At 36.9% G+C, this 23,406-nt stretch overlaps 8 protein-coding genes across 10 annotated transcripts; 3 read left to right on the forward strand and 5 right to left on the reverse strand.

Annotated features, from left to right (window-relative positions):
- Positions 1 to 670: 670 nt before the first annotated feature.
- On the reverse strand, positions 671 to 3,047 carry LOC109602985 (prostatic acid phosphatase). Its single transcript, XM_020019432.2, has 3 exons — positions 2,802 to 3,047; positions 2,647 to 2,745; positions 671 to 1,858 (listed from the first exon to the last, which is right to left on the reverse strand). The coding sequence occupies exons 1-3, from the start codon at positions 2,895 to 2,897 to the stop codon at positions 806 to 808; spliced, it is 1,248 nt and encodes a 415-aa protein (XP_019874991.1). The 5' UTR covers positions 2,898 to 3,047; the 3' UTR covers positions 671 to 805.
- Positions 3,048 to 3,247: 200 nt separating this feature from the next.
- Positions 3,248 to 5,003, reverse strand: LOC109602987 (peroxisomal biogenesis factor 19). Its single transcript, XM_020019434.2, has 4 exons — positions 4,727 to 5,003; positions 4,069 to 4,485; positions 3,770 to 4,011; positions 3,248 to 3,713 (listed from the first exon to the last, which is right to left on the reverse strand). The coding sequence occupies exons 1-4, from the start codon at positions 4,788 to 4,790 to the stop codon at positions 3,600 to 3,602; spliced, it is 837 nt and encodes a 278-aa protein (XP_019874993.2). The 5' UTR covers positions 4,791 to 5,003; the 3' UTR covers positions 3,248 to 3,599.
- Positions 5,004 to 5,283: 280 nt separating this feature from the next.
- Positions 5,284 to 6,779, forward strand: LOC109602971 (SWI/SNF-related matrix-associated actin-dependent regulator of chromatin subfamily B member 1). Of its 2 annotated transcripts, none has more exons than XM_020019417.2 (4): positions 5,284 to 5,437; positions 5,490 to 5,680; positions 5,727 to 6,440; positions 6,494 to 6,779. In XM_020019417.2, exons 1-4 carry the CDS (start codon positions 5,357 to 5,359, stop codon positions 6,627 to 6,629), a joined length of 1,122 nt encoding a protein of 373 aa, XP_019874976.1. In that variant the 5' UTR covers positions 5,284 to 5,356; the 3' UTR covers positions 6,630 to 6,779. The 2 variants fall into 2 exon arrangements, with proteins under 2 accessions (XP_019874976.1, XP_019874977.1); XM_020019418.2 differs by having other exon boundaries at positions 5,733 to 6,440.
- On the reverse strand, positions 6,764 to 8,903 carry LOC109602972 (septin-1). Its single transcript, XM_020019419.2, has 4 exons — positions 8,736 to 8,903; positions 8,328 to 8,520; positions 7,340 to 8,066; positions 6,764 to 7,244 (listed from the first exon to the last, which is right to left on the reverse strand). Exons 1-4 carry the CDS (start codon positions 8,757 to 8,759, stop codon positions 7,118 to 7,120), a joined length of 1,071 nt encoding a protein of 356 aa, XP_019874978.1. The 5' UTR covers positions 8,760 to 8,903; the 3' UTR covers positions 6,764 to 7,117.
- Positions 8,904 to 9,576: 673 nt separating this feature from the next.
- Positions 9,577 to 13,288, reverse strand: LOC109602969 (dynein light chain 1, cytoplasmic). Of its 2 annotated transcripts, none has more exons than XM_020019416.2 (3): positions 13,139 to 13,288; positions 11,637 to 11,769; positions 9,577 to 10,754 (listed from the first exon to the last, which is right to left on the reverse strand). In XM_020019416.2, the coding sequence occupies exons 2-3, from the start codon at positions 11,742 to 11,744 to the stop codon at positions 10,593 to 10,595; spliced, it is 270 nt and encodes an 89-aa protein (XP_019874975.1). In that variant the 5' UTR covers positions 11,745 to 11,769; positions 13,139 to 13,288; the 3' UTR covers positions 9,577 to 10,592. The 2 variants fall into 2 exon arrangements, with proteins under 2 accessions (XP_019874975.1, XP_019874974.1); XM_020019415.2 differs by lacking the exon at positions 13,139 to 13,288 and adding an exon at positions 12,075 to 12,242.
- Positions 13,289 to 14,022: 734 nt separating this feature from the next.
- On the reverse strand, positions 14,023 to 18,964 carry LOC109602994 (LIM domain kinase 1). Its single transcript, XM_020019441.2, has 16 exons — positions 18,761 to 18,964; positions 18,399 to 18,492; positions 18,228 to 18,342; positions 18,044 to 18,174; positions 17,790 to 17,960; positions 17,640 to 17,738; positions 17,431 to 17,563; positions 17,160 to 17,349; positions 16,926 to 17,109; positions 16,644 to 16,872; positions 16,215 to 16,588; positions 15,900 to 16,160; positions 15,726 to 15,853; positions 15,070 to 15,658; positions 14,798 to 15,019; positions 14,023 to 14,738 (listed from the first exon to the last, which is right to left on the reverse strand). The coding sequence occupies exons 1-16, from the start codon at positions 18,780 to 18,782 to the stop codon at positions 14,498 to 14,500; spliced, it is 3,183 nt and encodes a 1,060-aa protein (XP_019875000.2). The 5' UTR covers positions 18,783 to 18,964; the 3' UTR covers positions 14,023 to 14,497.
- A 295-nt stretch (positions 18,965 to 19,259) lies between these two features.
- LOC109602979 (N-lysine methyltransferase KMT5A-B) lies at positions 19,260 to 21,395 on the forward strand. Its single transcript, XM_020019425.2, has 4 exons — positions 19,260 to 19,504; positions 19,730 to 20,035; positions 20,093 to 20,624; positions 20,679 to 21,395. The coding sequence occupies exons 1-4, from the start codon at positions 19,495 to 19,497 to the stop codon at positions 20,887 to 20,889; spliced, it is 1,059 nt and encodes a 352-aa protein (XP_019874984.1). The 5' UTR covers positions 19,260 to 19,494; the 3' UTR covers positions 20,890 to 21,395.
- A 266-nt stretch (positions 21,396 to 21,661) lies between these two features.
- On the forward strand, positions 21,662 to 23,216 carry LOC109602978 (uncharacterized). Its single transcript, XM_020019424.2, has 3 exons — positions 21,662 to 22,002; positions 22,058 to 22,210; positions 22,267 to 23,216. The coding sequence occupies exons 1-3, from the start codon at positions 21,804 to 21,806 to the stop codon at positions 23,136 to 23,138; spliced, it is 1,224 nt and encodes a 407-aa protein (XP_019874983.1). The 5' UTR covers positions 21,662 to 21,803; the 3' UTR covers positions 23,139 to 23,216.
- Positions 23,217 to 23,406: the final 190 nt, after the last annotated feature.

A 23,406-nucleotide genomic window follows, 5' to 3' on the forward strand; every position in this document is an offset into this window, starting at 1 on the left:
TGACCAACAAATTCCCTTCTGTTCGTCATATTATTGACCAACAAATTTCCTTTTTGTTCGTCATATTATTGACCAACAAATTCCCTTTTTGTTCGTCATATTATTGGCCAACAAATTTCCTTTTTGTTCGTCAAATTATTGACCAACAAATGTCCCTTCTGTTCATTTTTTAATTATTTTTTTTTTATTTGCAGGAATTTATAATAATTCATATTTTTACTTTATTTACAGATAATAGAGTATTTAGATTTTAGTAAATTGTAACTTAGTGTAGGGCTGCATTTATTCAGCGAGGATTAGTTTTTATTAAGTTAATTCAAATAAATTGAATAATTTTCGCCGTAAATGCAGCGACAAGCTCACCTACTAATAAACTAACCCGAAATTGTATTTTTTAATTGTAAGGCTTGTCATAGGATTTTCAAAATTGTACTTCTACTGCAGAGCTACAATTTTGAATTATGTCCTATCTGATGACGCACGAAATGCAGAAACAAGCGGGAATAGAATATATTTATTTTCTATTTCCTTTGATTTATTGGTCAACACTGATTTATTATATTTTTTATTATTAGAATAAGAATTAGAATAAATTTCAAATTATATATCAATAACAATGTTGTTTTAATTATTTTAAATCCGTTACACAAACACAAATAAAACTCAAAAATTAATTTAAACTATTTATTCATCCTCTTTAAAACAGACAAAATAAAAATGCAAATTGTACAACCTCAGTATTATCACAAACTCTTGTAACTTAAGTACAATCCAAAAATTATCAGTCGTCGGTATAATTTGGCAGTTATGCGTATTCCTCGTTAGGTAACTGAATGTAAGAACTTTCATGTGACTTTTTGCCAAACTTCATAGACATCGCCAACGCAAACCCTGCAAATCCGATACAGCTCAAAACGCAGCTCAGTACTATGCTACCCGTTAATCCCAACGGCCAGAAATCCAGCCAGTTAATCTTGCACTCATACTCCCACTGGTCCAGAGTTAATGTAATGGGTGATAAAATCTTAATGAAGTCAGTGAAGTTACAGTTAAACGTGCAGCCTTTAATGGTAATATTTTGGGGAACGCTGGAATTCTTGTACAAGACGTTGACGTAGTATTCCCCGTTGTACTTCAGCTCGAACAGGAGGGTGGAGGCGTAGGGTGGCGAGTGAAACTCGAACGCCCCCAAACTGTTCAACAGGTTGGCTATTGTCGTGTCGTGGGCCGAGAACACCAACATTTTCTTGTTGCCCTCAGTGGTAATCGTCCTGTTAGTAAAATAATCCACGATCTCGTTAAATAATGGTCCAGTTTTGTATCTCGCAAGCTCTTGCGTCCAACAGGCGGTGGCGAAGCTCAAGTAGGCATAAGGTTGCATCTTGGGGAAGGCTTTCTGTGCCCAATCCGGGAGGGTGTAATTGAAGAACGTCTCGATCAACAACGTGTTGTATAAATACTCCAACGTCTCCAAGCTGGTAATTTTTTCTCCGGATTTGAGGCTCAAAAACGCGTACAAGTCGTGGTTTTTTCTTCTGATTTCATTAAAGAAAGGAGACTTTTCAAGTTCTTTGTACAACACTTTGTATTTTGGACAGCTTTTCTTCATGGCCAGCAGAGCATCCTCCTTTTCAGGTTGGGTGTGAATGGGTATAGGTTGCCAGGACATGTTTTTGTTCCAGATTTGCGAGCCGGTGGGTGGATAAAGACCTGCGAGATTCGATTGTGCAGACATCAAAGTACGATCGACGTCAGTCGATTGAACTCTAATGTCGTTTTCTGAATAGGTTTCTGGGAGATAATTTGAATATCGATTTCTTAACCATTTGCCCAGTTCGTAATGGCGTTCTTTACCCTCCTGCAAACAACAACGTTATGTTTTAATAACTGTTCCCTTTATGTTTTAATAACTGTTGATATGAATTTACAGTAATAAAATTGGTAAAACCTTTGACTATTTCAAAATGTTCACCCTTAAATAATACTGCCCAAAATGCATATTATTTAATTTTTTTATATTTGATAGTAATACAATTATAAACAATTACAAAACAATGTTAAAATTTAATAGTGCCAAGTTAAACATGGAAAATGTCCAAGTTTCAGTCTTAAGTAATTTAATAATGCTTTTATAAATCATGTAATACAAATAAATACATATATTACTGTTTTTATTCCCAAAACTGTTAAAAAAAAACAAAACAATTAATCATTTATATGTAGTACAAATTTGTAGTAATAAATTGATAAATATTTCCAAACAAACACAAAATTTAAAAATAAAACATTGGAATATCTCCAACTTTAAACCAAAAATAATTTGATAACAATTTCCTACATTATATAATCAAAATAAACTAATTAAAAATACTGTTGTTTTCTTTGAAACCATACAGAAATATAAATCATTAAAAGAAGCCTCAATCATGGAATAAATAAGTATGCTATCTGTACACCAATGTTTAATCAGCTCAATACAAATAATTCTATCAGGTTTTGCATTGTCCATTATCAAACCACATTCCAATGATAAACACTGCATTATTTGTTCTTGACAAACATTACTAATACAAATTGGTTCTAGCTTTTAATGACAACACTGACACAATAAAATATTAATAATAAATAGTATTTTTTATAACTTACATTAGTTAATTGTCCAAAACCAACGGGCCAAAACGAGCTGTTTTTGTAAGGATCATTTGGGTATGGTTGAACAGGTGTCCTATCTCCATGCCTGTACACCTACGACGCAGTAAAAATTAATAAAACAACACCCAAATAAAGACAATAATACTTACAACTACAACAGCCTTCAGTTCGTCCACCCCAAAACAACCCTCCAAACTCAAAACAACAACAACAACAAACAACAGCTTCATCCTCGCACCGTGCATCTTCAACAAATGTAATTGAAAATCGAAGAATTGTGTTAAGGGTGCATTTTGGCGTAAAGTTCGTCGAACATATGGAACGTTTAGGGTAAAAGACTTTTTGATTTAACCTCGCGACGGTTTTATTTGGGGGTAAGGCGAATCGAGCGCCAGTTGCGGAGCGCTCGAACTAATTACTAGTCCCGTTTGAACTACTAGTGTTTACTTACGAGGGTCGATCGATACACAACTACGAGGGGCATATAATATAATTTAAACTTACGGCAGTTAGACAAACTACGTGGATAACTTAAATTTTGGTTGAATATGTTATTTATTTTAATCTTAATGATTCTCAAAAATGAAAACTAAAATAAAATAAAAATTTTAAATTTTTTATTAGATAACAATTTGATGCCTTCTGTAACGCAATTTGTTTATTGTTAATGTTTATTCTTCTTTTGTTTATTTTATATTTATTGATGTCTTACTACAATAAATTAATTTGTTCCAATTTTATTTGCTATATACATTTTAATATAAAAGCAATATGTATATATACAGAGAGTACAAATTTTTAAAACTATCTAACTGTCTATAAACAACATTTAATAATCAACAAAAATCCCCATACAACAAAACAATAAATACATATTCGGAGACGTGACATTATTAAACACAATATAATTAAAATTTGCTCATTTTCACGTCCCAAATCAATTAGATTCACATTAAACAACAGTCTTGTCCAGCCTCAGTAGGAACACCTTGTGGATCGAAGTTGAACGGCGTCTCAACGTCCCCCACTAATTCCGCAGGGGGCTGACCATAATCCTGCAACTGCAACAAAATTTGTGTCAATTTTATTTTAATAATAGATTTAAATATGTAAATACTTTTTGCATAAGTGCTAATACTTTAGCAAACTGTTCCTTCTTCTCCTCTGGAGTTTGTGTGTCGCTCTCCTTGTTCAGTTCCTCCAGAACTTCCTCCATCAGTTTCTTTTGATTTGTGTAACGTTCTTTGTCTTCGGCCGAAATTTTATCCTTATTTTTTTCCAAATATTCTGGTAATCTTGTGACGAAATCCTGTAGACTTGGTCCCAAAACTTCTTTGCTCAATAATCCTTGCATCATGCCTGAAAATTGACGTCTTGTTTATTCATTTACTGGTATAAATCCAATAAGAAAAGCACCTTGCATGAAGGGCAACAGGTCGTTGCTGTCGCCCTGCGGATTGCCGAACATCTTCAATAGGTCCTCCTCGTTGAAGGGATTCTGTAGACCCTCCGCCCCCTGGTTCAGCCCCTGAATGGCTTGTGATATTGAGCTGCCAAAGTCCACACTTTCGGTAGGTATGTCAGTGGGATTTTGCAGCACCTTCTGCGCCGCCTCGGCCATCTGTTGCAGCTTACGCTGGATGAGTTCGGGTGACACATCCACATTGGGGTCGCCGCCGCTCAACAGATTAGCAAAATTGGTCTCGAATTGGGCTGCTGCCTGAGCCAAGAAATCTTCAGACCATTCTTCAGCCACAGGTGCGGGGGCTTCGCTCTCAGGTTTCGGAGGAGGCTTTTCGTCCGGTTTTGGTTTCGAAAAGTCTTCCAAAGCGCCTGAAATAGTATATTGTTGTCAGTCTAAGTAGATTCATTTGTTACAATATTATTTTAATAAATTTTGCGTTGTCGTTGCGTTTATTATTGTTACGAATGTTTTAGAAGTCAATTTAACTTATAAATATTGGATTTATGTCACCGTAATGATACTAAATTCATTTTAGAATTTATAAATTTTAAGAGTGCTGTTTTTGGGGTTATGTAATTGAACTGCTCACATTTTGGGGTAAATACATACTGTCTAAAAGTTCGGAGAGCTCGTTGTCGATTTTTTCGGTTTTCTTATCTTTGTTGTCTCCCATTTTTATTAAATCCTTTAAAATTTAACAAAATTAAGCAACTCACACACACTCACTCATTCAACTGTCATATGACACGTCTTATAAATAACTAGTAGACGAATAATGTGAAATAACAAATAAAAATTTAACAAATCAGACTTTAAACTCGACAATTGTCAGAATTATCAATAAATTTTTGTAATGTTAATTATTTTGCTTCTAACGCAATGTTGCCAAATACAAGTGTATATAGTCTTTGAATACAATATCATATTTCTTGTATTTCTTCTTGCACAATTGCTAGTTTAAGATTGAATCCATAGATGGCACTGAAACTTACATTTGTGAATATGCTGAAATTTTATTTTAAACGTAAACAAATTTAATCAATCTTAAAGTATTCCGTTTAAAAAATATATTAAATGTTTATTATGCATTAAATAATTAATGTTTCTCTATAATAATTTTCTTTTGTGCTGGTAAAACTGTTTTCTCTTGACGGTTGGCGGTCTGAATGTGCTGTCAAAAAAGTTTTATTTACAAGCGGCGTAAACATTAATAATTAATAAAACTAACAAATTAAAACCATGGCGATACGTACATACGGTGATAAACCCATAAGTTTCCAACTGGAAGAGAATGGCGAATATTACTGCGTCGGATCCGAGGTAAAATGATAATTTTTTTTCATAATTTAGGTCCCTAACCTGTCGCTTGTAGGTCGGCAATTATCTGCGGCTTTTCCGCGGCTCCCTTTACAAAAAGTACCCGGGAATGTACCGCAGATCCATAACGAATGAGGAACGTAAACGGCTGATTGATTTGGGGTTGTCCCAGCATGTATTGGCAAGCAGTGTGTCACTTCTTCGTGCTACTGAAGTCGAGGACATTATTGAGGGCAACGATGAAAAGTCTGTGGTTATTTGTGGCTTAAGAATGTGTTATTGTAAGGGCTAGTTTTAGGTACAAGGCAGTGTCGGTACACACAAGTGATCCACCCCTGGTGCGTGAGGGCAAGAGCAAGAAAAACATGCAGTGGGTCCCTTCATTGCCCAATTCCAGTCACCTGGACGCAGTGCCGCAGGCCACCCCCATCAACAGGAACAGAGTAGCAGCCAAAAAGGTCAGAACGTTCCCGCTGTGCTTTGACGACACAGACCCGGAAATTAACGCAGAGAACGCCTGCCAAGCTGAATGTTTGGTGCCCATACGTCTGGACATGGAAATCGAGGGGCAAAAGCTGCGTGACACGTTCACGTGGAACAAGAACGAAAGTCTGATCTCACCGGAACAGTTCGCCGAAGTTCTGTGCGACGATTTGGATTTGAATCCTTTGACTTTTGTACCGGCGATTGCTCAGGCCATCCGTCAGCAGCTCGAGGCGTTCCCGCCCGATCCGCCCAGTATTATCGAGGAGGCGTGCGATCAAAGGGTTATTATTAAGTTGAACATTCACGTGGGCAACACGTCATTGGTGGATCAGATTGAATGGGACATGAGTGAGAAGCAGAACAATCCAGAGGAGTTTGCGCTCAGACTGTGCGCCGAATTGGGTTTGGGAGGAGAGTTTGTGACTGCCATTGCTTATTCAATTAGAGGGCAACTGTCATGGCATCAGAGAACTTACGCCTTTTCAGAGGCGCCCCTTCCCACTGTCGACGTCCCATTTAGGTATATTTTACTTCGTTTTTGTCTGAGGTTTTCTTGAAATAAATTGTTTTAAGGTCTACAAGTGAAAGTGATGCTTGGGCACCATTTTTGGAGACATTAACTGATGCAGAAATGGAAAAGAAGATCAGAGATCAAGACAGGAATACCAGGAGAATCAGACGATTGGCCAATACCACTCCAGGGTGGTAGAATAAAACATTTTAATTATTTTACTTTATTTGTTAAGTAGAAATTGATTTTAGAATATTTTTACTTTACTGTTTATAAACCAAATCATCTCATTTATATTTTAATTTTATAATAAGCTTAAATAAAAAACAGTATTGGGTTTAAAAATAATTTATTTTACATAAAATATGTGATACAAGTAACACATAAAATCGATTAGGAAAGCGAGTCACGTGTATTCAATTTTTCAAGGATCCACATATCGAAAAAATCAGTCGTCGTTAAAAAAATAGACTTTCTTGGACGTTTATCACAAATTAACCCCCTTAACTAGCTAACGAGGGTTCCCTTATGCATGTCAAACCCTTTTTTTAAATATAAATTTAATCATGTATAAAAAACGCGCTAAAATTGTACGTAAAAGTAAAAGAATGAGCGTGTGAAAATAATTAAAATTAATTAATCTATACACAAAATATAATAATACGTAATATTTTAGGATATGTCGTTTATTGCTTCTGTTGCATTTTTGCCTGCATTTGGGCAATCATTTCCTGCATCCGCTTCAGTTCCGCCTCCTTCTCCTGCAGGATTCGGTCCTTTTCGCTTATCACCGTCATTTTGTCCTCTGTTATTCTGTAAAACCAATAAACAGTGTTAAATCTGAATCTAATATCTTGTAGAGTACGAAAATAATTCGTTTTCTGGATGAAAAATAAAAGAATTCTTACGTGTTTCTCTTGGAAACTGGTGCCCCCTTGGCCAGCCTCTCAGATCTATAGTTCTCATAATGCACCTGCTGTGTAATTTCTTGCAAATCCTGCATGTGCGTGATCAGCATGGTCCTCAGTTTGATGAAATCGCAATGCTCCGGATTCTCGACTTCCACAACGCCCCATGGATATAACCTCCCTCTCACTTTTCTACCCCTGACCTCCAGCAAAGTGTTGGCGCCGCACACAGCGAAAGGCACCGCCTGCTGTAGCTGCCTCACCTGCTCCTTGTACTCCTCGTCCTCGTCCGAATCGCACTCCGGCAACGTGTATATACGAATACCATGCTCCTGGATCTCCTCCATCACTTTCTTCTTCAATTTCTGCATCTCACGTTTTGTCAGCACGTCCGCCTTGGCGATCACGGGCACAATATTGACTTTGTTGTGCAGCTGCTTCATGAATTCAACATCTAGCGGTTTGAGGCCGTGTCCGAAGGGCGAAATGAAGTAGAAACAACAATGGATGCGGTTGTCCATGATGTTCTTGCGATTCAGTCCCGATTCGTCGCAGAGGAAACGTTCGAACTGATCGTCTATGAAGTTGATAATCTCGCTGAACGAGTCCGTGTTATCTATGGCGTCCCCGTACCCGGGGGTGTCCACCACTGTTAAGCGCAGCTTAACGCCACGTTCTTCGATTTCTACGGTTGATGGCTCCAGTTTTACTGTCTGTTTCATTTTTTCTACAAAAGATTTAAAATTTAGTTAATCTGAGAGGTATTAAGACAAACGTGTTTTTCAGGCTCAGAACTAGTTATCTTGAAAAACATAAAAATAACTTGTTTTTCATACAAAAATAACAAGAATGAAAAAGTTCCAGATTCCCAAATATAAAAAAGGAATCACTGTATTCCAAATATAAACAGGAAATGCTTTTTTTGAAAGCTAATTACACATGCCAAACACATGTTACAAATATTTTACTGTTAATTCATGACTCTTACCTACGGCGTCTGGAATTAATCGTTCCGGATACAAGTCGGTCAAAAATAATGCGTTCACGAGGGTGGACTTGCCCAGCCCACTCTCACCGACTACCATCAGGGTGAATTCGAAACCTTTTTTCACTGATTTTCTGTGCACTTGATTAGGTAAATTGGCAAAGCCTACATAACCTGGAGTTTCCATTCCCGTAAACTGTAAAATTATATTTTGTTATCTTTGGTATTTTTATCACTTCCTGTCTTGCAGATAATGTCTGTTTTATGTAGTTGTGAATGGATGTTGTACGAAAAATGCACGTCGAGTAATTAAATCATTGTTACCAGGAATTGTTAATACAATACAACAAAAGAACAATGAACCGAACTGATAAACAAATGTTTTGTTATTAACACAACAATTGTACTTACATTTTTGACGCTGTCACTGGACATTTTAAAACTAAACTTTGGCACTAGTAAAACGAACACTGTTTATTTAAAAATGAGTGATTTTAATTGAGGAATTGTTAGCAAAGACGGTGGAGCAAATTGTTGTCGTACCGACAGTTAGTAAACAACTGCCATACTGTTTCAACCGTCAAAATTGACGGACAGTGATTGGTTAGGCGTGGCCTAAATCAACATAATAAATTAGAATTCCCCCAGAAAATTACCAAATTATTTTATGATTTAATTTTAATCTTTACCCTGTGTTTACCTGTTATTGTTGTTAACAATTATTATGCGATTCCACTGTCATCTTTCTGGCGAAGGACGAACTCACCTGTATAATATAATTTATTTTCATTTAAATTGTTGTCATTTTCCTAAATTGGCTGCACTGCTAGATTTCAAAATTGTATAATTTAAAATGTAAAACTCAAATATAAAATTGCAATTTTAATTTTTTAAACAATTTGAATATTTTTTGAGTCGGGATATATTAATTTAAAGGTGACAAATTATATGGAGATTTATTAATACACCTCTTTTGAAAATCTTTTAAATTAACTTTAAGTTTCAGTATTTATTTATTGTCTGCTTTAACTGACATTTTTTTGGATATCCACACCCTTCGTTTTTTGTTAAGTTTTAGAAGGAAAAAACATTACTTTCATTGTAGGTCTTGCATTTTCCGAAATAATTGTTATTTATAAATAATTTCAATTTTTTAAGTTATTTCTTTTTGTAACTTTCATGATTGAGATGAATAAATTAACATTCATCTTCGGTACGAGTTTAAAAATTGATTAATTAAACACAACAAAAAAATATTTAACCATATATTAATCATACATTAAGAATTACATTCAAACAAGGATAAATATTAAAATTCAAAAATAAAAAATAAACCGGACAATTCGGCTGAGAGAAACGATCAACGAAACATTGTCAATTCCGTCCCAATTCCAACATAATGGCATTCTAAAATTAAACTAAAAAAAGTTGCCGTATTTGCATCATTTTTTGGAATGTTATCTGAACTAACGGAATTGAAACGGAATCGTTCATCATTGGACGTGTTCATTTTCCTGATTACACCAAGCGAAATTGTCTATTAGTTTAACAGGGCGTTTTCCTTAAGTACAGACGCATATATAATCATAATAATAATATGTAACAACTTACACTTAAAGAGTTTCATTTATGTATATATAATAGTTTTATATATAATTAATTATATCAAGAGTATGCGAAGAAGTTCCAATTTATTCAGTGCAAAAACTAACAGTATAATTAATTAATAAATTGCACATCGTTTCATCATCATCAAGTTTCGTGTGCGCATTAATTAACAAAATTAATAATAATTATAAAAAAGAAAATAATAGAACCAGTGATTATCATCAACAAAATAATTTATTTGGAAAAAATCAAATGAATAAAAATAATTTTTTTTATACACATTTACAGAATTGTCTTTTTTATGCAATATATTCAGGTTGATTAGAGGAGCGATCAATGCGAAACATTCGTGTGGCAACAACCGAAATATACACACAATACATTTACATTGTTGAAAAAAGATCCAAGTAGTGTTTGGAAAAGGAGAGAGAGAGAGTGGAAAGAGACTGAAATCAATTCCGAAAACAAATTGCAAAAATTAGTTAATTAAAGAATATTAATTAAAGGAGACAGAGCGGCGCGACGCGGCATTTATTTAAAAAAATATATTTTATAACGGGAGTAATTTAACTTGTAAAAAAAGGGTAATAACTGAGAGTCGGCTGGTGGAGACTTAAGTATTTAAAGAGATGTTGTGAGAGGGGGGGGGGTTGGTTTATCTTAGCCGCTCTTGAATAGTAAAATGGCCACCTGGCCCAAATAAAAGTAAATAAAGTGACGCGTCTCGTGGGTCACGTACGAGCCGAAGTTCCTGCCGACGATGCAATGCCATGTCGGATTGTACTTCTTGTCGAACTCCTTCTTTATGTACGCCGCAATGTCCTGAAATCAAACGGGTAAAATCAATAACCTGTACGTTAATTTGGGCAACAATCTGATGATAAATATCATTGATAACTGTACTATTTATAGTCCCTGATTGATTTTAGACATATATGTTTATATATATATTAATGTATTTTTTCTATGTTATTTATTAGAAAGTTGAAAGGCATATTTTTTATAGCTTTTATACTTTATAATCATTTTTCACTAGTATAACTTTGTCAGTAAGTTTAAAAGTTATTTATAGCTTCAAACTTAAGCTAATCAAATCATTAAAAAAATACTTATTAATAGCTTCCAAGTCAAATGTTAATAATTAACAAACTTTATATGAAGACATAAATTTAGATTATAGAGTACTGATAATTCAGTTTAAAAACAAAGTAGGCTATGTAAATTCCGTTGATAACCCTGCAATTTTTAGTCATTCATTATAAAAATTGTTATCTTTTAATGTATTTCAATAATTCTCTCATTATTGGAATAAATTGCCCTTTTCTTTTATATTCTTTTGTTGGAAAGTCCAAAAAACACGTTATTTTCAATATAGCTTTTGTAGTTTTCAAGATAAGATTAGAATTTTCTAATACCGTTGTTTATTCAAATCTAATGGCTTAGAAAGGTGTCTGTGTTAAAAATTCAAATGTCAATCTTTAAACTGTCAATTGACAAACAATCTAAAACAATGACAGGTTTGAATTAAAATGACATTTCAGTTTTAACATAAAACAGGCGTTGTAATGAATAACATTTTGTTGTTGTGAAACTATGACAACCAGAGATAAACAAACAAACTCAATGGGGGGCCGAACAGAGCTGGGAAAAGGTTAATTCTACACCGGTTGCTCAATCGGTTGATGGTTAAAATGTGGGGGGTACCTTTTCAATGTTGTATTTCTCGATGGCCTGCGTCGCACAATCGACCGCATCCTGCTGCATGTCCTCGCTCATGTCCGCGTTCTTGATCACTGCCTTGCGGTCGGTCATTTTGCTGTTCTTTTCTGTGTTTGACCTGAAAAAACGCCAGTTTTAGTTATGCACTGTCCGCCACGGGCTGGGGGAAAAACCGTCGCGCGGACCTTTTCGGCGGCCCCGCCGTAAGACTCCTGAGGCGGACCCTCGCGTGGGCCACGACCTCGGCCATCGGGATGGCACGGACATGCCCCCCAGGTTTTATCGATACACGACAAAATCACCGGCGCTCCCCCGAGACACCGATAACATGCAATATTAATATCCGAAGACGATTGATTAAACACACACACACACTCTTGCACACACACACAATAAATCAAAACAGGAATAATTGATACTCACGTGAAATTTTAACGGGAAAATTCGATGCGGGACCGAAACGGGTTTCGCTTCGTTTGAAATTTGTTCACTATTTTCGCGTTATTCAATTTTCCGCTGGGTATTTTGTTGAATCGGACGATTTTCAATTTTTTTTCGCCGCACCGACAACTCAGTTTCGATGCCGAAATTTAATCGACAGTCATTGGTCGGAAGCAGTGGGTTCTGGCAGTGGGTTCTGGCAAGTCGTTCGTCATTGGTTGCCAGTGGCGGCACGGATTATATACTCAGTGACGTGCGTCTGTTACCACCTGTCGTTTATAGATGGCGCCACCCAATTATTTATTTTTTCAAACACGAGTGTAAATTTAATCATTTTAACGTGTTTAAAACGTAAATTGATTAACAAATAGGATATATTTTAAGTAGACTTACGTAGAATATTAAATTTTATTGTGAGTTGTTTTTGACATTAATAATTACTTAAATTTTAATTTAAAATTAATGATAAATAGTACGAGGCAAGCAGTAGAGTTGATTAATAACAAAACACAGATTTATAACATTTATAACAGGAACAACCAGGCACAACATATAAATCTAAGATGAAAACATAACATTAAGCCAAAAATATGTTCATTTAACAGTTTACATACAATTAAAGAAAGTTTCCGTTTAAAATTATGATTACATAACGTAAATTTACGTCCAATATTGAAAATATTTCTTTGTTAGAACTAGAACTGTCACAGAAACGTCAAAGTTGTTTTTTTTTGAAGAAAATTATGCAACAATCGACGATATTTAAATGATATTTCAATGATCCATGCATAAACTAAATAAAATAACAGTTCATGCATAATATTATTGACTTACTATACCAATGTATGTTCAATTTTATGCTGTCTGAAAATGAGGCTTTCAAAGTCGTGCTCATTCAGGACAATTATTTGGGACTGCGCTAAAAAGCAACAAACACGTCACAAAAATAAATCCAAAATAAAAAACCGTGTGATAATCTGGTGGTAACGAAAAATCATCAAAAAATATAAACATGCAGCTGATCTCGATGGTCGTTCTTTACTCACTTTCTAAATCGTGATCCTCCGGCACCGAAGACGTCGGACGGGGGTGAGACAAATTGACAATTAAAACTAACAATTCCGTTTTAACATTTGGACCATCGGGTTTTGCGTGTGCCGTTTCGAAAATTCACGTCTCGTGAAAAAACTCTGCGGGCTAGTTTTCCTTACGGTTTGGGGAAAATCGATTTGGTGGCGCGCGCGTGCGCAAAACGATTTTATTTAACGTATTGATAAAACTTTCCCACGTAATTAACACTCTTCGATTATCCCACTGATGATGGATTGACTAACGGCACGAAACTGTGCCACATTCGAATTGTGTTTTTGTTAATTGATTCTTTTGATTTTGGTCCTTGAATTTCGAAGGTAAGGGACAAGAAGTTGTCATTGTTGATTATCTAACACAATCATTTAAAGATATTCTTGTGCAAATATTTATTGGCTACTTAATTTTAATATTAAACAAACTTTTTATAAAAATAACGTCACACCTTAAATGAAACAGTGTAAATATTTGCTAAAATAAGTTTTGTTAAACAGTAATAATAATTATATAAAACTCACGAATAATACTTACTATCCAATTGGATTTAATTTACGAAATCTTAAATTTTTGTTTTGGACTTGAGAAGAATGAAGAAGAGGTGTAGAAACACATAAATAAAAAGGAATAATTTAATTTTCTTATTAAATAGTAAACTGTGTTTTATTCATTAAAAAATAAAAAATGTATTATTGGTTTTCAAATGCAAGAAGTTTAAATTGTTGATTACATAATACGATAATCTAAAAATAAACTTGAGTAAATATTTATCAGTTGGTTAATTTTAATATAAAACAAACTTTTGATAAAAAGTAAGGTCATATTTTCAATAAAACTGTATAAATATTAATAATGCATTATTTTATTGTATTTACAACACGTGTAATAATAATAATAATGAATTAAACTCAGTTAGCGACAAAAGTAGTATAAAAAGAAAATTTATATCACATAATTGTTAACTAATCGCTAAAACTGTAAATATATATAAAATTTTATTTATTTGTACATGAAACAATTCAATTTTGATTGATTTAAATCAGATAATAATAATAATAAATCGTAATACTTATGCGTACTTATCACAGAAATATTAGTATTTTTAAAACACTAAAAAATAAACTGTTATAGTATAATAATAATAATAATAATTGTCAAAAACTCCCCTTTAAACCAAGAGGAATGGAATGCTCAAAGCACAACTCAGTACGTTCTCTCTTAATTGAGCAATTATACGAGTAAAGTCAAATTAAATCAGTACAGAGATTCAAAAAAAAAAAACACAAATACTGCTCGTCGGAATGCTGAAAAGAAACGACTCAAAGCGGAGTATACTCTCCAGAGTCCCCCTTCCCCTTTGTATAAATCTTAGGACTGCCCGTCACTTTGAGGGACCCCCGTCCGTAGACGAAGCGTGCGAAGGCCCCGTCCTCTTTTTTGTTGAAGTTGTCAACGATGTTGCGCACGATGGAACGTTCCGGTGAACCGGAGTCTTGTGCTCGCCGTTGCAATCGGGGAGTCCTGCGTAGAATCGGCGAGTCTGTGCCGTCCTTGGTGTATCTGTAAGTTGTAAACGTTTAGTGATGGTTGTTTTTTAGGGGGCGTTGTTGCCGGTAAACCTTCTGCGTATAAGGCTGGTCCTGGTATTGTCTTCTTTGGGATTGTCAGTGCTTTCACTACGTTTGAATATGCTCCTGCTGATGCTGAAGGTGCCCGGAATGTTTTTGGACAGAGTCGACGACACTACGTCCGGTATTGTCGTCTTCTTGTTCTCCTGCTGAACGTTGGTGTTCTTGGACTTGGTCAAGTTGACGAACTTCTCCGTCACTCTGGAAGGCACGCTACAAAACAACCTACGTTAAACCAAGCCAACTTAAAGTGCTCTAGTTACTTGTCATTGAAGCTCATGCTGTCCAAGTTGAGGTTGGTATTCTTGCTGCAGCCAGGCAAGGGTTTCACGTCGAACGTGCGCTTGCCCAGGAATTTGACGCTCTCGTCTTCGTCCTTGTTGCTGCGCCTAGCTAAAAACTTAATGCGGTCCTTAACGGATGTGGGCTCCTCAGAGTTCTCCCTAATTTCCTTAACGAAACGATTTCTGGTGAAGTTCTTCGGCACCTTGCGCAGGTGCACGTTGAACCGGGTCTCCTGCTTGTCCTCCGACAGTTTTTCGTTGATTATCTTGTTGTTGATCGTCTTCTGTGAGTCGCAGGCGAATATGGCGTCGTTGCGCAGGAAATCTATGTTCTCGTAGTTGGGGAACTCGCCGATTTTCGGTTCCTCTATATTTTTATTGTCGTCCCCGGAAACTTTAATTATGGGGTTTTGTTTCAGGGTATCGGGCATGTTGTTTTCGACGCTGGGCATCTTAATTATCGGCTTTAGATTTTCATTGCTTCTATTCTGGGCCATTTTGCCCTCTTTTATCGGCTCTAGGGCCGGGCTGCGGTGGCCTGATGAGATTCCTTCTGGTGTAGTACTACCTAGAATTTATAAAAAGTAATGAAATAATGTTTTATAACTTAATAATAGTGGAAGTATATAAATTACCTGATGAACTAGGACTAAGACCTCTATAATATTGTATATCAAACAGAAGATCAGGTGGCAAAGGCATTCCAACAGACAAATGCATTGAGAGAGATTCTAACCAGACTTCTATTACCTCAAAAGGCGGCCTAAAAACAAATGTTAATAAAATTCCCAAATACTAACTGCCTTTACCTTTTGTCAGGATTGAGATCAGTGCATAAAAAGGCAACTTTGTAGAAAGGCTCAGGACAGGAGGCACAAAATTTCTCCTTGAACTGCGTCTGATTCAAACCGAAGTCATTAGAACGGGGCAAAAAATCCGGATCCGCTTGTACGCGTCCGATTATTTCACAAAGTACGATGCCGAAACTGAATATGTCCACTTTTTCGTCGTACTTATTCCCTTTCATCATCTCCGGCGCCATCCAATAAGGATTTCCCACCACTGTATACCTATGGAAAATACAGTATGGGTTAGATTAATACATAATTTGTTGCGTTTTGTACCTTTTTTTACGTTCCTGACGGTTTCTGCCGCCTGGTGTAGTCGACACACGTCTGGCACTGGTGCTGTGAGATAGAATCCTAGCTAGTCCAAAGTCTGCAACAATCACAGTTTTGTCCTCCCTCACCAGACAGTTGTGTGAGTTCAGATCTCTGTGTATGATGTTCATGGAGTGCAAATAAGCCATTCCTGCCGCTATATCCTTGGCAAAGGAAACCCTCTGCTCCCAGGGTAATGGTTGAGCTGTGTCATGGATTAATTCCTTCAAAGTACCACCTGATATGTACTCAGTGACCAGGTGCAGTCGTCGTTCCTTGTACAATACCCCAATGAAACGCAGCACGTTATTGTGGTGCAGGCTGCGCAGTACCGCTACCTAATAAATTAAATTTAACTTTAATTTTTGTTTAAGAAAGATACTACTGTCATACTTCTTTGAGAAAGTTCTTCTGCGCCTCCTCGTCCACCCTGTACAGCTCCTTCAGGACCATAACTTCAGCAGTGTCTCTAGTGGTAACCTTAAATACTTGTCCAAAGAAACCCTGCCCCAGCAATTCACCCTTGACCAAATCAGAGGCCCGAAAAACTCTCTGCTGGGGCCTGGGCTCCAAGAAGGAGTAAGCCCTGGACAGCTCCAAACAACGTTTGGAGTTAGGAGCACTAAAACGCAAACAACATTAGTAACGTTTAAAAAAGGGTTCAGAATATGGTACTCGTCCAACAGTCGACTCATGGAGGAACTGCGTTCTTTGTCCAAAATCGGCTTGTTTTCCGACAGGTGATTTTTGCGCCTCAGTTGCCTGGACCTGGTGCCGCTCATGTAGCCCTCATCCTTACGCTTGAAGAGACGCTCTTTGTTTTCTGATTTGCCTGGCTTTTGTTCCTCTGGACTGGGCGCTAAAAATTGGTTATTAATTAACATTTTTACGTATTAATTGTACACCTACAGGGATTCCTGACAACGTCTTCGATTAAAGAGTCCGCAGATCCGCCGAAAATTTTTGTTTCACCGCTCTGGGAACGATGTATTGGAATGTTTGTGTCACTTGAAGTTGTGGTTAGGGGTAAAGTTTGTTTTGGTAGCTTCAGTCTCGTGATTTTCTTCGAAATTGTGTCCGGATCATGTTCAATCGTCAACTGTCACAAAAGTTTATAACCAGTTTTTTTAATTGACCACATTTAGATAATGATGTAATTAACATTTTTAAGTGTTTTCACCTGTAGATTGTTGTCTGAATATCTGAGCAAATTCTCGACGTTTTCCAACGGCGTGTCTTTCACCGGAGTGCCGTTAATCTCCAAGATTCTGTCGCCAATATGCAACGACATTAAATCAGTGTTCATATCCAATCTGAAACCACTCAGAGGTATGACAATCTACGCTAATATCAACAGAGACAAGTTAGTGTTGTTAATTAATCACATACCTGCATGAGTTAGGCAAAAAGTAGCAGCAAATGTTAAAAGCATTGGTTAGAACAGCGAAAGCGACTCGGAGTACTTTCCCCTGAATCCTCCAAACCATCCTGGCACAAAATTGAATTAGTCAAGCCCCACAAAACATGTACGCAACTTACTCGGAAATGGTGAAGCATTGGCCGTCGCCACTTTGTACCGGATCCTTGAGCAGTTTGATGCCTTTCTGGCCGCCTGGAATTTCCACCAGTCGGATCGAGTGGGGCTTCCGTGTGAAGGGGAAACGGGCGGTTTTTCGCAAGGGTTGCATTTGTCTTTTGTAACATTGTCCACTGGAAAATTATGCATTTTAAATATTAATTCTAATGATCAGTCAAATAGGTTTTATTTTATTGTTACAATAAGTTCTACTAACCAGTACAACTTGCTCCTTTCAACAAGGGCATAAGAATCTCCATCTCCTATAAATGCACCACAGCTCCCACACCTGAAACACTCTGGATGGAACTTGTGTTCTCCTGCCACCATAACTGGCCCAGTTATTATCTAAAAAAGTACATTTTTATGTTCTGAATTATATTTTAATGTTCAGATAGTACTTCATTGCATTGTTGGCAGGCCTCCCCATATCTGGCCCAGTAATCATCCTTGCAGAACAGTAATCCTTCCTTTTCAAAGTACCAATTGGACAAAGCGGCATCACAGGCTGAACACCTTAAAACATAATTGTTACAGTTAACAATTTCGTTACGAAATTAGTGGTTTGTTACCGGAAACATTCCAAGTGCCATTCTTGGTCCAGTGCAGAGACAACTTCCTCATCATCCAAACTGTTGAGGCAACCGGCACAAATGTTACTGCCATCTGAAAACATGGTACTGGTTGCAAATTGTTGTTTTTAATTCGAGCCGTCGGTCTGGTAGAATTGTAACTTTACACAGCGTTTTAAACTTGACAAATTTTCGAAAACAAAAAACATGTTTCTTTTGACGTTTCGTCTGTCAACCCACGCAAATTACAAATTCTCGACATTCGTCCGTGTTAATCGGGATGAAATGGGGTTTTTTAGGTCGGCGGGTTTATTTAAGGTGGACGTTGTGTGATTTGGGGATTGTTAATTGGATTTTCGTACCGTTTTCAGGTGGTTGTTGCATGTTTTGTTGATACAATCAGTGACATTTCAACATGGCGACTGCGCAACACAAAAAACTGATTGGTAAACATTTGTGCAGGACCGGACTTCAAATTCAACCTTGACATTTGAATGGAATTTAAATTTTTAATCCCAAAACTAAAAGAGAGTTATTAAAATCTGTTAACGTTACCATTAAATGAGAATTTAAAATTTCTTTAAAATTAAACATAAAAGATTCAAATATTCTGGGAATAAAATATTGAAAAAAAATAATGAAATAAATTATAATTATTGAATAATAAAGCCATAACTTGTAAATTTTGATTAAAATAGTTATAGTCAAAATATTAAAACACTATTAATTTTAGAATTAATTCATAAAATAAATAAGAGTACGTCCCTGTCGACAATTTGAATTTCCCACAACTGCGCGATCGGAAATGGCCGCCTTCGGTATCACCCACCGAACAGTTCACGTGATCGTCCGCCGGCCAATCACGTACACCAAAATTTTTCAAGTCCGTGAAGAAAAGAAGCTTCGAGTGTAGAGCTTCTTTCGCCCGGAATTCTATGAATTATCGTCGCGAAACTTGCGTAAAATGTCAATAGCGTTCGGTCGGATTGTGTTGTTCGTTTTGGTTTTGTGAAGTGGTCGAGTTTTAATTGATTGTGTTTCTTGTTTGAGTGTCAACGGTTTCCTGGTCGGTGGTTACGGTTGGTGTTCAGCGAAAATGGTGCGAGGTAAGTGTGATTTGTTTGTTTTTGCAATTGTGCCGCATATTGTTGGTTTACTGGTTACTTTGAGGGGTTGTTTAAACAAAGTTTGTTGTTTGTCCGCCATTTTAAATGCATTTGGCAACATCCTTGCAGATGTCACGTTTGTTTGGCTACATAACCTCATAAATGTTTGTTTATGTTGTAACTAATGTTTTTGAATGGATTTTTAAACTGATGGAATTTTTTAAGGTCGTAGAGTACGGGCGGTGGTGACGTGCGGTCGCAACGACGACTGTTGCTCCCCGAATCCCAAAAGGAAGGACCAAAAAGTTAACCAAAATGCCAAATTGTCGGTTAACGTAACGCCAACAAAGACCCGCACAATAACCGAGTTTTTCCAAGCAGTCTGTGACATAGACATACAAAATGTTGACATGAAGGAAGTCACTGAAGAGATCAAATCATTGAGGACAACAAGGCGGAAAGGGTCACCCACAAAACTGATATTAAGTGAGAGAGATGCCACTGAAGTTTTATTCATGTGTGAATCTAAAGGTTTGTAATATTGATTTAGTAGTATTAGTTACTATTACTTTAAAGCGTTTGTTACAGTTTTAAACAACAATTGTCCAACAACACCAATCATGAAGCCTTTAAAAAATTCATACATAGATCTAAAATCACCGCCGACGCCTCACAGAATCGAACTGCGTCCTGAAGTAATTGAAGAACCACCAAAAGATGACGCAGTCGTACCAGAAAAGCCGAAAGTCGCAAAGAAACTGAATGTAAACCAAGAACAGAACAAACAGAAGAAGGAAAAGGAAACAGAAAAGCTCACCGATTTCTTCCCGGTTCGTAGATCGGTACGCAAGACGAAAAAAACAGTGTTGGAAGAAAAGCAGAGATCATTAGAATGTGCAGTGAGAAGCGGCAAAGAGGATGGCCTGGAGGTGTGCAGTTTTGAGGGCAAAGGACGTGGCGTTGTGGCCGCCAGGAATTTCGAGAAGGGCGAATTTGTCGTCGAGTATGCTGGGGATTTGATTGATTTGATTGAGGCGAAGCGACGTGAGGCCAAGTATGCCTTGGATCAAAACGCTGGCTGCTACATGTATTATTTTAAGTTCAATGGGCAGCAGTATTGGTTGGTGACTTTTAATTAAATGTAGACATGAATTTATCATTGTTGTTGTTTTAGTATTGACGCAACGGCAGAGTCTGGAAAACTGGGAAGGCTGGTGAATCATTCACGCAACGGTAACCTGGCCACAAGGACGATTTTGTTGGATAATGTGCCCAGATTGGTCCTCATTGCCAAAGAAGACATTAAAATGGGTCAGGAAGTTTTGTATGACTACGGCGACAGATCAAAAGAGTCTCTGAAACATCACCCATGGTTGGCGTATTAATTTATTGAAAAAAAGTATTTTTATCTTTGAATTTATATATATTATTGTGCAGTTGTAAATATTGAAAATTGAGACTGAGGTTTAATTTGTTAATATTTGAATTTGTCTCGACCTAAAATTAAATTAGTTTCCTAGATTGGTGTTAAATTTTAAGAGTTTTAATAGTTAGTATACATGAACAATTGTGCTTTAAGATAATAGAATTATTTGCACTGCCTTATAACTAAAACAGTTCTGTTTTATAGAACCAAAACTGTTACTTAACTATTTATTTTGTAATTTATTTTCGATTCGATTTTACTGTTAGACAAGCACCAATTTTTATATATAAATGTATAAACGAATGTGTCGGTTCTTCCGCTTCCTTATCTTTTATTATTCATGACACAGTTTTAAGACAAACAATTTATTTCCGAGGTGCAGGTTTTAAGTTGTACTCTTTGTGTAGATTCGTATTTATCAATACATACTGTTTTTTGTATTCAATACAGTTATTAAGTATAAAACTTGATGTTTTATTTAAATTATTTTGGAAAGAAAAGCTACTACAGTAAAAATAACTTGATTTTAGACAATCAAAACACAGAACACGGCTCTTATAAAGCGCCAAAAATTTAAAATAAATCATTGAAATTAGTTAATCGTTACAATTTTATTTGTCTGTGATTTTAATCTACATTTCTTTTTATCTACGGGACACGTCATAAGTGTATATAGTCTTTGGTCATATCAGGTATGCCAACTCAACAGAGTTGTGTCACCCCAGTTCAAATATGGCGTTTTGTTGACATGCCAGCTTGTCAACTTTAAACCGAACCAGCAACAAAACCAAAAAGACAACAAACAAAAGACCCATGTAATTAACAGCAACCTAACACGGTGATCTGACCGGGAATACTCAAACTAAAGACAAAATGGGTAGGATACGATGGTGCACCCGAACGTCAAGAATCGTAGCACTTTGCAGTGCTGCGAATTTCATAAACAGTGCCGACCGTCTAATAATGCCTATTGCCATCGTTCCGATGGCAGATACTTTTAACTGGACGTTGCACGACCAAGGCTGGATTCATTCCGCGTTTGCTGTCGGGTATTTTACTAGTCAAATCATCGGTAATACGTCCATGTTGGGTGTTTTTGTGTTTGTTAACTCCAGTGTTAATTGTAGGTAGTTTTTGGGCCACGAAACTGGGGGTGAAAAACGTATTAATTTGCAGTGTTTTACTGTGGAGCATTGCAACTTTCATAACTCCATTGCTGGCCCACAGTATTAATGCTCTGGTGTTCTGTAGGATTGTCTTAGGGTTTGCTGAAGGCTTAGGTTTGTTGCTTTTTTAATAATTAATGTAACACAGTGTTAAATTTAATGTATTTTAGGCTTACCCACAATTTTCCAACTGTTTGCCCACAGCATACCAGTGGAAGAACGTTCTCGAGCCTTTTCTTACCTCCTAGCCTTTGGATCTGCAGGACAAACAGTCGCGTCAGTTCTCTGTCCTCACCTCCACTGGCAGTCCTGTTTCTACTGGTTTGGTTCATTCGGTTTTATCTGGGTGGTGCTTTGGTACTGTTTTTACCCCACTGATGTGTACACTGATGAAACAATTCCCTTGCACATGCCTAAGGTTATAAGCCACACGATACGCTGGCCTGATTTCGTTTTAAACAAACCCTTGTGGGCGATTTACGCCGCCCATTTCGCCATGAATTGGTCCTCGTATATTATAATGCAGTGGTTGCCCACATATCTGAGCAAGTATCTGGGGGCCAACGCCCATAGTTTGAGCCTCACAGCCCTGCCGTACATTGTCAATTCGATATTCGGCGTTGTGTGCGGGCACGTGGCTGACGGACTGCTCATGCGTAAGAGCTGGAGCGTGCTGAACGTTCGCAGGCTGATGACGTGTATCGGACTGGTCGGCCCCGCCCTCTTCCTGGCCATATTCTGCGTCGTCGACCATCTGGCGTTCGCCCTGATTCTCGTGTCGATATCTATGGGTCTGTCGGCCGGTAATTCGGCAGGGCATCTCAGCAATCACGTGGACGTCGCTCCGAATCACGCCGGCACGACGTTTGCCATAAGTAACACCATTGCGACGATCCCCGGAATCCTATGTGGGCCCGTTACTGCCAGTTTGGTGCACTATAGTAATGGGAAGTGGCTGTCGGTGTTCCTGGGGGCTACTGTAGTCAATCTAACGGGCGCCTTCATTTATTTCACCAATAGCGTCGCCACGCAGGTTCTGTGACTGTATATAAATTATATGAAGTTTGTATATTTTTTGTAGATACGAGATGTTCTAATAAATATGTTTATTTATTTTCTATTTGTAGAGATTTTCTGTACCAAACTGTTCCTCTGCTGCAAAAATTACAATTTTCAATTTACTTTAATAAAATTTTGGGAAGAATAGTAAAAATATTAAATAATTGATTTTTTAAAACTAGTAGTTTCTACCTCTTTCAGTTTTTCAGCAAAAAATTCAATTTTCAACATATTTAGGATAAAATAAAGAG

Source organism: Aethina tumida, chromosome 6, assembly GCF_024364675.1.
Source record: "Aethina tumida isolate Nest 87 chromosome 6, icAetTumi1.1, whole genome shotgun sequence".
NCBI classification, from domain to species: Eukaryota; Metazoa; Arthropoda; class Insecta; order Coleoptera; family Nitidulidae; genus Aethina; species Aethina tumida.